The sequence below is a fragment of the Bos grunniens genome, chromosome 7 (genome assembly GCF_055505025.1).
Source record: "Bos grunniens cultivar Pamir isolate PY7600 chromosome 7, Bosgru_T2T1.0, whole genome shotgun sequence".
In the NCBI taxonomy this organism is placed as follows: domain Eukaryota; kingdom Metazoa; phylum Chordata; class Mammalia; order Artiodactyla; family Bovidae; genus Bos; species Bos grunniens.
Window position 1 is genome coordinate 40,247,373 of NC_141171.1, and position 14,946 is coordinate 40,262,318.

General features: G+C 40.6%; 1 protein-coding gene and 1 pseudogene across 1 annotated transcript; one reads left to right on the plus strand and one right to left on the minus strand.

Annotated features, from left to right (window-relative positions):
• The first annotated feature begins 773 nt into the window (after positions 1-773).
• LOC147369140 (large ribosomal subunit protein uL23 pseudogene) lies at positions 774-1,257 on the plus strand (annotated as a pseudogene).
• Positions 1,258-9,237: 7,980 nt separating this feature from the next.
• On the minus strand, positions 9,238-10,188 carry LOC147369141 (olfactory receptor 2T8-like). Its single transcript, XM_086411107.1, has one exon. The coding sequence runs from the start codon at positions 10,186-10,188 to the stop codon at positions 9,238-9,240; it is 951 nt and encodes a 316-aa protein (XP_086267233.1).
• Between the last annotated feature and the right edge of the window lie 4,758 nt (positions 10,189-14,946).

Below are 14,946 nucleotides of genomic sequence, written 5' to 3' on the forward strand. Positions count from 1 at the left end.
CAACTCATCATGCACATGAGCTCAATGAGATTAACAACAAATTTCTCAGAAACCCTGAGACCATAAGGAAGTACCCTGACCACTTAAACCACTGAAATTAAAAAAAAAAAAAAAAATCAACAAAGAATTCTATATTGAAACATACATACTACCATATGTAAAATAGTTATCCAGTGGGTATTTGCTGTAAGATACAGAGAACCCAAAGCTGGTGCTCTGTGATAACCTAGAGCAGTGGGATGGGCAGGGAGATAGGAAGGAGGTTTAAGAGGGAGGGGACATATGTATACCTATGGCTGATTCATGTTGATGTATGGCAGAAACCATCACAATATTGTAAAGTAATTATCTTCCAATAAAAAATATTTTTAAAAAAGTCCACAGCTAATATCATGCATAAGGCTGAAAGGCTGAAAAATTTCCTTCTAAGATGAAGAAAAATACAAAGATGCCAGTTTTCATCACATCTGTTCAACACGGTACTAGATTTAAATATATATATTTTTGACTTTTGAAAAAAAAAAGAATTTTATATCAGGCTAAATTACTCTTCAAATAAAGGAGAAATAATATATTTTTAGCTACACAAAAGCCTTTAGATTACATTATTAGTAGACAAGAAATGTTAAAAGATGTTATTTGGGCTAAAAGGAAAGGTCGCTAGATAGGAATTTGAAGTCATATGAGAAATAGAGAATTCTGGCAAAAGTAACATAAGTATAAAAACTAGTATTACTGTATTTTTGATTTTCAACTTTCCTAAATTATTGAAGATGGCGCCGAAGGTGAAGAAGAAAACCCCTGCTCCTCCTAAAGCTGAAGCCAAAGCAAAGGCTTTGAAGGCCAAGAAAGCAGTGTTGAAAGGTGTCCACAGCCACAAAAAAAAGAAGATCCGGACGAAGCCCACCTTCCGGTGGCCCAAAACACTGCGGCTCAGGAGGCAGCCCAAATATCTTCGGAAGAGCGCCCCAGGAGGAACAAACTTGACCGCTATGCCGTCATCAAACTCCCCTCACCACCGCGTCAGCCATGAAGAAAACAGAAGACAACAACACACTGGTATTCATTGTGGATGTCAAGGCCAACAAGCACCAAACTAAACAGGCTGTGGGGAAGCTCTATGACATTGAGGAGGCTAAGGTCAATACTCTGATCAGGCCTGATGGAGAGAAGAAGGTGTATGTTCGACTGGCTCCTGACTGTGATGCTTTGGATGTTGCCAACAAAATTGGGATCATCTAAACTGAGTTCAGCTGGCTAATTCCAAATATAAAAGTTTTCACTATGAAAAAATAAAATAAAATATAAGTATATTAAGGGAAAATTATAAACCTGTGCTAAACAGTGTGTAAAGATGTAATACTTGTGACAACAGCAAAATAAAGAGAGACAGAGCAATGTAGGAGGCAAGGTTTTATATATAATAAAAACAAAGTTACAATAAATCAAACTAGATTATTGTAAATTTAAGATATGAATTGTAATTCCTATGGCATTTGAGAAATAAATTTATGTACAATATACACAAAAGGAAACAAGGAGAGAATCAAAACAGTACACTAAAAAAAACTAAATTATATACAAAAGACAGTAATGGAAGAAATGAGAAACTAAACATCTGTAAGACATATAGAAAATAAATATCAAAATGGCAGAAGTAAGTCTGTCCACATCAGTAATTACTTTAAATTTCAATGAATTAAACTCTCTTATTTAAAGCAAATATTGGCAGAATAAAACATGATCCAACTATGCTATCTTTAAGAGATTCACTTAGATTCAAAGACATAGATTAAAATTTTTTAATGGAAAAATAACATTCCATGCAAATTTATCAAGAAAAAACTGGAGTGGAAATACTGATATCAGAACAGTATAGTTTAAAAAAAACTATTACAGAGGAGAAGGTGAAGATGTTGGAATAAGAGGAAAGAGAACCCCAATGAAAATATCAAAAATACATCTACATGTGGAACTGTTCTCACTGAAAAGTAACTGGAGACTGGCAGAAAGAATTCTGCACAACCAAGGTTGTAAGATGATCCACAGAAAAACAGGTAGGAAGGGAAGAGAATCAGTCCAATCTGGCCTGTGAACCTGGACGGGGACTTAGAGGAAAAGGGAGATTACAGAGTGGAGATCCTCCTGTGGTAGTGAGATTCGAACCAGATTTGGGTGTACCAGCCCTGAGCACCGACAGAGGGAAGATGAGCCCCTTTGGTGGCTTGGAGGGCCAGTGGGACTAATAGGAAGTCTGTGGGAAGTTTGGGCTTGGCTCAGGAGGAGTGCACATGCTCCCTAAGCAGGGCAGAGAAGGCAGATGGACAACTGCATGAGTGGCTGGCCAACTTCCCATGACTGCTCTAGTGGGCTGCCCTGCCAAGTGAACACACCAGCTCTGCTTGGAAGCGCAGATATGAGACACAGAGGAGGCTCAGACCCTAAGTGGCATCTGAGCAGAACAGGGGTAGCCATTACCAGCACTTACATAGGCAGCTCAGCAGCAGCAGCTCTGGTCTCTCCTAGCAACCATACCACCACAGCTTGTGCCCCTACTTATACCAAGAGTCCATACAGGCCTCACGTACTTGGAGGAGCAGCTCAACACCAGGGCAGGAGTAGCAGAGTCCAAGGGAAGAGCCAGCTGTGAGAGACAAATGAGGCTCAGACCCAAAATGCTGTGTGAACAAGGTAGGGGCAGCGAATACAGGTGCTTACTCCAGCAGGGCATCAGAAGCACTCATATCTCTGACCCCAGATGGACTATCACAGCCCATGCTCCAGACAACATCAGCTACTCTGGCCTCAGCACTACTAACCTCTGGGGAAAGGATTCTGCGCTGGGAGGGTTGAGAGCACCACTAAAAAGAAATGAAGCCAGCTTAGGCCCAGCCTTCAGAGTTTCTGCTGTAGCAACTTCATACCTGCCTCCAACCCTGATAGGGAAGTGACAACCACTGAGAAGATGGGAAGCTCTGAAACACACCTAGCTCAGGCCCTGGCCCCATGATCTCCATACCAGCCTCCTACCAAGACGAAAACTGCCTGAGGAAAAATGTGAATTCTGTTCCTGTCGAATCCAGCTCTCCTACCAAAGTCATGGGGCATACTGCATAGGGATGCTCCCACACAAGGACATCACTTCAAGATTGCAATAGGTAACTGTTTTACCTAATTTCATAGAAACAAAGAAAGTGATGCAAAAGGAGAAGATGGTATTTTTCAACTACAAGAGAAAGAGAGGAGAGAGATCAAGATGGCAAAATAGAAGGATGTGGATGGGAGGCAGGAGGGAGGCTCCAGAGGGAGGGGATAAATATATAATTATGGCAGAGAAGGCAGATTGACAACTGCATGAGTGGCTGGCCAATTTCTCATGACTACTCCAGTGGGCTGCCCTGCCAAGTGAACACTCCAGCTCTGCTTGGAAGCTCAGATATGAGACACAGAGGAGGCACATTATTGTATGGCAGAAACCAACACATCATTGTAAAGCAATTATTCTCCAATTAAAAAAAAGAAGGATGTGGAGTCCAACTCCTCCCACAAATGCATAAATTACATCTATGTGTGGGACAATTCACAGAGTACCCACTGAACACTGGCAGAAGGTCTCATACAACCAAAATTGCAAGAAAGGTAACCATGTACTGGATGGGATTAAAGGGAATCTAGATGAAGCTTGTGAAGGGGGGCTTTGAAAGAAGAAAGGATCCTTCACCCTAGGAACCCCCTTCACTGGCTAGAAGTTCAGCTAGAACAGATAGGGAGTTTCAGAGGCTCAGAGGACAGTGTAGCAGCTGGCTTGTGGCAGATAGAACATACGGCACCAGTGTAGACGGTCCTGGCCACCTTGCTGCACTACTCAGCTCAAGAGTGTGGTCCTGGCCACAACTGCGGATGTGCTCTGATCTACCATAGAAGCCTCACTGTTAACATGTACATGAAGAGAGGTGCAGGGTCCCATCATATCAGCCTCATTCCCAGTGTGCTCACAGCAAGCATGGCTCTGCCTCTACAAGCTCTGGGAATGCACCTGCAGATTTCCCTCCTTCAGAGGCAGGGCTTAAATCTGAGCCATGTTTTGGCAGCCATGCAACTTTGATGGATTTATGCTGCCAGCAGCTTTGTAAGCTAGGCACTTGCAGAACCTCCAAGCAGGAGCTCCTGTGGCTGGAGCCGATCTGACATTAGCAGTGGTGAGTTTTGTATGTGCGTGCATGTAGAGGTTGGGGCAGGCATCTGGGCTGACTCTATAGCTCCTATGGCAAGTCCATATGCAAGAATATTTTCCTGGTGCCTAACTTTGGCAGATCACCGGTGACTTTGTAGACACAGCACCTAAGGAACACGCAGGCTGCTTGCCAGCATTCCCGTGGTTGAGATGGGACTGAGGGCAGTGGCAACAACAGTATGCTTGTGAGCACACACGAAATGTGACAGGCAATGCCGTAGGGTGAACCATCTGGTGGGTAGCTCCTGCAGAGCAGTATTCCATGGCTCTTCTCTCAGTTAAAGTGCTCAAGTCCCACCTACCTTACATTGCACCTTAGAACTGGATCAAGGAGCTTCTACTCCAACAACTGGGGGGTAGATCCAACCCCAACAGGGCTGTGACAACCACAGAGCAAAGAGGAAGCCCCACTCAACACCCAGTGTAGGGGCCAATCTCCATGTCAGTCACAACCCTATCAAAAGGATGCTCCTGGAGAAGGGAATGGCAACCTACTCCTGTATAGTTGCCTGGAGAATCCTGTGGATAGAGAAGCCTGGCGGGCTACAGTCAATGTGATCACAAAGAATCCAACATGACTGAAACAACTGAGTATGCATGCCTGGCATTAAGAGGATGAAGGCCTGCACGCACTGAGGAAAGACAGATAGGCATCCATACTAAAAAACAGCCCTCACACCAAAAATTTTAGACTAACACAGGCTACACATGGTTGATCCCACATAAAAACAATCCTTTAAGGCCAGAGTAGATAACTGTTTCTCCTAAATTCAAAGAGTCAGAGAAATACAAGTAAAATAAAGAAGCAGAGGAGCCATTCCAGATTAAAAGAATAAGAGAATTCCCTTGAAAGAACAAAAACTGAAACAGACCTCTCCAGTCTACTAGACCCTGAGCTCAAAAAGGAGGTAATAAAAATACTAAAGACATTAAGAAAGGTTATCAATAACAAACAACAAGAAACTATAAATTATACGCAATGGAGTATTACTCAGCCATTAAAAAAATACATTTGAATCAGTTCTAATGAGGTGGATGAAGGGAGTGAGTGAAGTTGCTCAGTCGTGTCTGACTCTTTGTGACCCCATGGACTATAGCCTACCAGGCTCCTCCGTCCATGCGATTTTCCAGGCAGGAGTACTGGAGTGTGTTGCCATTTCCCTCTCCAGGGCATCTTCCTGACCCAAAGATCAAACCCGGGTCTCCCGCATTGCAGGCAGACTCTTTACCATCTAAGCCACCAGGGAATCAGAGGTGGATGAAACTGGAGCCTATTATACGGAGTGAAGTAAGCCAGAAAGAAAAACACCAATACAGTATATGAACGCACATATATGGAATTTAGAAAGATGGTAACAATAAACCTGTATGTGAGACAGCAAAAGAGACACAGATGTATAGAACAGTCTTTTGGACTCTGTGGGGGGTGGGGGGGGGATGATTTGGGAGAATAGGATTGAAACATGTATATTATCATATGTGAAACGAATCACCAGTCCAGGTTCGATGCATGATACAGGGTGCTTGGGACTGGTGCACTGGGATGACCCAGAGGGATGGGATGGGGAGGGAGGTGGGAGAGGGGTTCAGGATGGAGAACACATGTACACCTGTGGCAGATTCATGTCAATATATGGCAAAACCAATGCAATATTGTAAAGTAATTAGCCTCCAATTAAAATAAATAAATTTATATTAAAAATAAATAAATAAATAAAAATTAAAATTAAAAAAAGGAGCCAATCAAAATTAGAAAACTGGTGTTTCCCTAGTGGTTTGGTGGTTAAGACTCTGTGCTTCCAATGTAGAGGGTGCAGGTTCAATCCCTGGCCAGGAAACTAAGATCCCACATACTATGAAGTATGTGGCCCCCTCCAAAAAAAATTAGAAAACTAGTTTTCTGGATGAAAGCTACGCTAAAGGCAATAAATAGTAAATTACATAACACAGAGGAAAATTAAGTCATCTGGAAGATTGATTAATGGAAATCACCTAACCAGAACAGTAGATAGAAAGACAAATTAAAAAAAAAAAAAGACGAAGAAAGCAACATAGGAGATCTGTGGGATAACATAAAGCAAGTCAATCTACACATAATAGGTATCCCAGAAAGAGAAGAAAGAGAACAGGATTGAAACTGCATTTGAAGAAATTATGGTTGAAAACTTCCCAAACCTAAAGAATGAATCAGATACTCAGGTACAAGAAAAATGGAGGATCTCAAACAAGGTGAACCCAAACAGACCCACACCAAAACATTCTAATTGAAATGGCAAAAGTTAAAGAGGATTCTGATGGTAGCAAGAGAAAAACAAGAGTTAGTTACAAGGGAACCCCACCAAAACTATAAGCTGATTTCTCTACAGAAACCTTGCAGACCAGAAAGAAGTGGCAAAATATACTCAAAGTTCTGAAAGGGAAATACCTACAACCTAGGATACTCTACCCAGCAAGATTACCATTTAGCTAGGATACTCTACCTGGCAAGATTACCATTTAGAACAGGAGAGATAAAGAATTTCCCAGGCAAGCAAAAATTAAAAGAATACACCAATATAAACCTATCCTTAAAGAAATATTGAAAGATCTTCTCTAAATAAGAAATTAGCAAGAATCTATAGGAAAGGAAAAAAATCACATTAAGAAAGAAAATTGTTTAAATAAGCTAGTACATAGATTTTTAAAAATCAAAAATGGAAAGCAATTGTAACTATAATGAACAGCAAAAGGATAACCATGAAGATGTAAAAGAGTACATAAAAAATTTTAAATGTGGAAAAGGAGAGTAAAAAAACATAGATTATGTTTTAGAATGTGTTTGAGTTTATACAGACTACCTGCATAAAGCAAGTAGATATAATAGTGAGTTAACATACTTGAAAACCAGAATAACCACAAGTCAAAAACATATGATAGGATCACAAAAACCAAAGAGAACTCAAGCAAAAACAAAAGAAAGACATCAAACCACAAAAGAAAAAAAAGGAGAAATACAAAATCAACTGGAAAACAAGATTTAAAATGGCAATAAATACATATTTATCCATAATTACCTTAAATGTCAATGGACTAAACCCTCCAATCAAAAGACATAGGGTGGCAAATTGGACAATGAAACAAAAGCTTACAAAATGCTTTTACAATAAGAGGCCCACTTTAGGGTGAAGGACACATTTGGATTGAAAGTAAGAGGATGAAAAAAGATATTTCATGCAAACAGATATGACAAGAAAGTGGGGTTAGCAATACTCATCAGACAAAATAGACTTTAAAACAAAGGCCATAAAGAATGATAAACAAGGACACCATATACTAAAAAAAAAAAAAAAAAGGCTCAATACAAAAAGAGGATATTATACTCATTAACATATATGCACCTAATAAAGGAGCACCTAAATACATAAAACAAGCACTAGCAGACATAGAGTAAGAAACTGACAGGAACACAATAATAGCAGGAGATTTTAACAGCCCACTGACATCAATGAACAGACCTTCCAGACAGAAAATCAATAAGGCAATAGAGATCCTAAATGAAATAATACAACACATGGAGACTAAACAAAATGCTACTAAAAATATCAATGGGTAAATGATGAAATCAAAGAGGAAATTTTAAAATATCTTCAGACAAATGACAACGAAAACACAAATCTACAAAATCTATTAGATGCAGCAAAAACAGTTCTAAGTAGGAAATTCCTAGCAATACAGGCCTTCCTGAAAAAAGAAACATCTTAAATGAACAACCTAAATTACCACCGAAAAGAATTAGAAAAAGAACAAACAAAGCCCAAACTTAACAGAAGGAAAGACATAATGAAGATCATAGAGGAAATAAATAGAGATTTTAAAACTATAAAAATCAATAAAGCCAAGAAGTAGTATTTTGAAAGGGTAAACAATATCAGCAAACCTCTGGCCAGGCTCCCCAAAAGAAAAGAGAGAGGACTCAAACACAATAAGAAACAAAAAAGGAAAAATAAAAACTTATACTTTAGAAAGTTAGAAATACCATGAGAACACTATGAACAATTATATGCCATCAAATTGGACAACGTAGAAGAAATAGGCAAGTATCTGGAAACATTGTTGCTGCTCAGTCAGTATGTCTGATTCTTTGTGACTCCATGGACTGTAGCACACCAGGCTTCTCTGTCCACTCCTTCCCAAAGTTCGCTCAAATTCATGTCCATTGAGTCAGTGATGACATCCAACCATCTCATCCTCTCTTGCCTCCTTCTCCTCCTGCCCTCAATCTTGGCCAGCATCAGAGTCTTTTCCAGTGAATCAGCTGTTTGCATCAGGTGGCCAAAGCATTGGAGCTTCAGCTTCAGCATCAATCCTTCCAATAAATATTCAGGGTTGATTTCCTTTAGGATTGACTGGTTTGATCTCCTTGCTGTCTGAGGGACTCTCAAGAGTCTTCTCTAGCACCACAGTTCAAAAGCATCCATTCTTTGGCACTCAGCAGCCAGATATGTGTACCCCATCCACACTGATAAGTCATGAAATTCAGGCAGCACACCAAGGAGAACCATGAACTTGGGCAGTCTCCTCAGCCTTCTGTAATTCTTGAAGGGACACAGCTAAGAGTGGTCTCATGCCCAGTCTCCCAGCAGCTGAGGGATTAAGGGTCTGTGTCTTCTGTACTATGTAACCATAGAGGCTCGGACTTCCTCCCACATTGCCCATACTCAGCATGGATAGGATAGATTGAATTGATGTGCTAATCTGGCTATTTCTGGTCAGAAACTAACTTTAATTTTCAGTAGGACATATTCGGCAACCCACTCCAGTATTCTTGCCTGGAGAATCCCAGGGACGGGGGAGCCTGGTGGGCCACTGTCTATGGGGTCGCACAGAGTCGGACACGACTGAAGTGACTTAGCAGCAGTAGCAGCAGCAACAGCAGGACATATTCGTACCTCCTTCAATCAAACTACATTTGAGTAAGCCAGGTTCCCAGGGCCCAGAGCTATATATGCAGTGGCAGTGCCAAGTTATTCCTGTCTCCCACCACATAGACACCTCCCCACGAATTTCTTGAGAGCACCAGCCACTTCCTTGTTCCTCAGACTGTAGATGAGTGGGTTGAGCATAGGGGTAATCATGGTATAGAAGGCTGAGACCACCTTGTCCTGCTTGGAGGAGTGGTAGGTCTGGGGCCGCATGTAGGTGATCAGGGCAGCTCCGTAGAAGAGAGAGACGACTGCCATGTGGGAGGAACAGGTAGCAAAGGCCTTTTTCCGACCTTCAGCAGAATGCATGCGGAGCACAGTTACAAAGATCAGCAGATAGGAGACAGAGATGACAGAGAAGGGCAGGAGTAGCATAATGACACAGCACACATAGATCATCATCTGATAGAGAGAAGTGTCAGCACAGGCAAGCTTAAGCACTGCGGGGATGTCACAGAAGAAGTGGTCGATCTCCTGAGAGCCACAGTAGGGAAAGCTCAGGGTATAGATGGCCTGACACAACCCATCCACCAGACCAGAAAGCCAACACAATGCCACCATGAGCCAGCAGACATGGCGACTCATGACCACTGAGTACCTCAGTGGGTTGCTGATGGCCACATAGCGATCATAGGCCATGAAAGCCAGCAGGAAGCACTCATCCCCCAGGAGGGTGACAAAGAACAGGATCTGGAGCCCACAGTCTGTGAAGGAGATGGAACCATGGCCCATAAGATAGTCGATGGCCATCCGTGGTACAATGGTGGAGATGAGCATGAGATCCATGAGTGACAGCCAGCTGAGGAAGAAGTACATGGGGCTGTGTAGACGGGAGTCAGTGTTGATGAGGAGGATCATGAGCCCGTTGCCAGAAAGGGCCACCAGAAACATGGCCATGATGATGGAGAAGAGGAGGAGGTGCAGTGGTGTGTGGTTGAAGAGGCCCAGAAGGATGAAATGGGACATGAGAGTCTGATTTTTCACCAAGACCATTGTTCCTGCAGAAGTGAGCACCAGTAGATGGTTCGGATCTGGAATCAGGTGGTTTATGTTTAGTGCAACATTACTAAAGTCATTACAACTTTTTCCAATATGTTGCCCTCTTTAAATGCTATTTGGTTTAGAACAAAAGGCATGTCCTCTTAAGAGAAATAACCTGTAACAAAGATGCAGGCTGTTGTTGCTGATGCTGCTTTGAATCTAGGACTTGCTGCATCTTGTTGAGAAGCACATATCAAGCTATTATTGCTAAAGTGGGCACTGATTTTGCTTCTACTAGAATGAGTCTGTCTCCAGTCTATAGAGCTGATTTTCCTACCAAGCCCTGCTGCTGCTGCTGCTGCTGCTAAGTCACTTCAGTCATGTCCGACTCTATGCAACCCCATAGACAGCAGCCCATCAGGCTCCACCGTCCCTGGGATTCTCCAGGCAAGAACATTGGAGCGGGTTGCCATTTCCTTCTCCGATGCATGAAAGTGAAAATTGAAAGTGAAGTTGCTCAGTCGTGTCTGACTCTTAGTGACTCCATGGACTGCAGCCTACCAGGCTCCTCCGTCCATGGGATTTTCCAGGCAAGAGTACTGGAGTGGGGTGCCAGCCTTAATCAAAGATTTTCTTTTTCAGATAAACATACTAAAGCAGCAAAGGCATTTACCATCTCTGGGAACTGAGCATTTATATAACCTCTCTGAACTTGTTTTCTCATATTAATTTGAGATAACAGCTATCTTATAAAGTGATATTAAACACTGAAGGTGAAAGCATAAGCTATTCCTAATAGGACAGAAATAATGATACCTCACATTACTCAAGCATTTCTCATGTGCCAAGCAACACCATGACCACTCTGTCACATCCTCATAACTGCCTGGAAAGACTGATTATTATCACTGTTAATAAGTGGGGAAACTGAGACAGAGGGAGATTACTTTTTCAGATATGGAAGCATAAAGTATTTCTTAAGAAGCTAGTAAATGAAAAACTGGAGGCAACCTAAAACCCAACACAAAGTAAATTATAAAATAATCAAATAATAAAATATGTTGCCAGTGGAATACTTATGACATTTTAATAGATACTGAGCAAAAAAATTATAACAACTAGTCTTTTTAAGCATTTCAAAAAACTGAGAAATATGCCAATATATTTAAGCACATAGTTCCATTTAGGTAGTAGGGTTGAGAGTTATCTCTCTCCAACTGTGTATTTTATACATCTTATATTAGGAATATGGAAATATAATTTTAAATTAACATTATACTATGTATAAGATCAACATACAAAAATCTGAATCTTCTTCATACATATCACTAAATAAACAACTTATACAATTGCAATAAAAAGTGTGAAGTGCCTAGGAAAGAACCCTAATGCTAAAAATTATAAAGCATAATTGAAAGACAGTAAAGAAGGCCTGAAAAAAGCTATGCATATTTTTTGAGACATAAGCTTAACAGTGTAAGGATGTAAATTCTCCACAAAATTAATCTATAATTTCTTTGAGATCCCAATTAATTCCCAAAAGGACTCTTGCATTTTGGATATGACCATATAGAGGTAGAATTCTCTCAAAAGTCACTCAAAATCAGTAATGAGATCAAGAACAGGAACACAGTATATGTTGGATAAAGTTAGGCTAGCTGAAATTAGAACCCACAAAATAAAATTTGAAGGGACAGCAAAAGCAATAAAAAACTGAGCAAGGGAAGGGGGAAAAATGGAAAAAAGACACCTGTGAGTATAAACCGCAAAGTAACCTCTCCAAAGATAGGAATAAAACCAAAACTACCAGTTTCAGCCAGCAGAAGCTGGAAAGTGGTACAAGGATTCTAAAGATAGTAGTTTATCCCAAGGAGCAGAGGAGAAGGACTTGAACAAAGACTCGTGCAGATGAGTTGTATTTGCAGGAATAGTTCTGTATTGGTGATGGGGGAAAAGACAGGATGTACATTAGGAATAGCCACATAGTTCTCCATCCCAGTAGCTCAAGGAAAACTAAATAGAATCCTCAAAACCTAGTCTAGCAATCCACGATATACTAACAACTCAACCTCTGGATTAAAATGGCAAACTGAACACACCTAATACCTGCTTCCTGAAAAAAACCACTAGAAAGACAGCTGCTGCTGCTGCTAAGTCACTTCAGTCGTGTCCGACTCTGTGCGACCCCATAGACAGCAGCCCACCAGGCTCTCCCGTCCCTGGGGTTCTCCAGGCAAGAACACTGGAGTGGGTTGCCATTTCCTTTTCCAATGCATGGAAGTGAAAAGTGAAAGTGAAGTCGCTCAGTCGTGTCCGACTCTTAGCGACCCCATGGACTGCAACCTTCCAGGCTCCTCTGCCCATGGGATTTTCCAGGCAAGAGTACTGGAGTGGGAGAAAGACAGCAGTTACAGGTAAAAAGAACTAAGTACCTATCAAGAGTAAAAATTGAATAAACTGAAATAATATGAGAATGAGGTTGCTTTTTGTATGTTTATATAGAATTGTCCTCAAACTATATTGTTCAATGTAAAAGTGACATTAAAGAAGAGTGTATACAGTAAAATTGAACATATAAGGTATTGTATTACTTATTTTATATTAATTATGTGATATATATGTTTAAATAAATATCATATTACAATTATACTATATTTCATACATTTCAGGGAGTATTACTTAGTATTATATTTTACTCATATATGTGTAAAAAGAAATGAATATGTTTCTGTATACATTTATTTATGTGAATGTCAAAATCTCTGAAAGAAACCTCTGAAAGTAACACCATCAATTATTAGTTTTCAGTTAAGTGCTCACTGACTCTTTCATCTCATCTGCAAAATGAGGACAAGAATAGTCACCTCCCAGGGTGGTTAGGAAGACTGAGTTCATGTGTCAAAAGCACCAGACACTTGCCTTATTCACACAGAAAATGATCAACAAATGGTGGGTACTGTTGTTGAGCAGAGGAGTAGGGCTAAGCCTGTTCACTGAATGACAGAGAGACAAGGAGACATGATAAGGGGAGAAACTATTAGTAAGAAGCTGCGATGGTTCAAGCAAGAGATGGCCACTGGCTGTGTTACGTTAGGCAGGTTACCTAATCATTGTGATCCTCAGTTTTATCATCCATTTCGGCAGTGAGAATAAAATGAATTATGTATATAAAGCCTCTACTCTTGTGTCTGGTGCATAGTAGGTACCCAATACACATAGGCAGGAACATAATGATGTCTACAATTTCCATTAATTATTATGCTCTGAACAAGATGGTAGCAAGAGAAATGTAAGGAAGGAAAATATTTTTAAGTGCATTGCATTAGAGTTTGAATTTACATCTTAATAGGAAACTTGGCCACTGTTTACTCAGGCTAATCAGATACATCAGTTGACTTTCAATAAATGCCTTGGGAAAACTAATCTTTACTGATAAACATGGCCCTACTCCAATGTAATGTAATCCCTTGGTACCAACTGTAAAGCAATTTTTTTTCAACAAAGCCTTACCAGATAGCTATTGCAGATATAGTCTCAGCCAGGCAAAGCAGGGGATATTTTAGTGTAGAAAGGCAATCCTGCATCCCTCAGGTAAGGCTTGCAGAGCCCAAGGTTGTGTATAAATGACTCCTGTAAGGGTGCACCCAGGAATTTTCTCAGAGAGCCTGGAAGCAGAATGAGGAGAAGTCAAACCTGTGGTAGAACTTTCTCAAAAGAGAAGGAAGCTACAGTGTAGAAGGAGAAAGGAGCAAACACCAAAACATTTCACCAAATAAGAGCAGAGTTCAGGGTTCTTCAAGTAGAAGAGGAACAGGAGAGATCATCCAATAGAAAAAAAAAATTATGTGGTTTTAGGGAAAGACAAGCAAAAATTGTTTTCATGAGTTGCAAACATAAGCACAAATGGTAGATAAGCATGAGAGGACTTTACCATAATCTTTCAAAATCTAACAAACAGGTATCAGAGACACTCTCCCAGTACCTTGAAAGGACCTGTTTCAGATGGTCTAGCCATGTTGCACTTCATTAAACTTGAACAGACAAATCATGTATACCATTGTAAAACTGGTCATGAGCCCATAGGAATGAAATTTCCCTTCTCTTAGGTCTCCGTCTCCTGAGCTTTAAAATGAAATACTGGATCAAGCAACTCTCGGGTTTTCTCTAATTCTACCCATGGAGTAAAGAATTAGGAGAAAAATCATTTCAGAAAACAAAATCTAAGCACACAAGAGTTTTCTAATTTAAGATAAATAGTAATCAAGAAAATGTCAGGGATAGTTGTCAGGTGAAAAATCATTTTAAGCATTTCATAGCAGAGAGGTAAAGTATAAGACACAGAGAGGAAGAGCCTTACCCAAAACCATGTAATCAGGAAAGCCTGGAGAGTCATGAGGTAGATTCCATTGGGAGCTCTATGCCCTGAGTAAATAGATTCCACAACCCAAGAAGGACTGATCAGATCACTCAGCTGGATCTACAAAGGGTCTCTCTAACTGCAGAGAAAACTACACATCTCCATCTTCTTGAAACAGAAGCTGAAGGGAATTATTAAACATCGAGAAGAGAAATTTCCAGGAGAAAGGAAGGCTTGTTTGGTCAGAACTCCTCTAGAATTTCCTCCTAACTTGTGAAAATATCAGTTGATCAAGATGTCTGGAAGGCCTCCCATCCATCAGCAGAAACTATCCATTGTCTCCCACCTTGGCTGTGGAAAGATTTTGAAGAAATGCATTAATACTGGTTGAAAATGGGAAGAAAAAGTTCAGA

What these genes read in the sequence shown, in the direction of transcription:
- LOC147369141 (XM_086411107.1), bottom strand. Translation starts at nt 10,188, where the DNA reads ATGGTCTTGGTGAAAAATCAGACTCTCATGTCCCATTTCATCCTTCTG.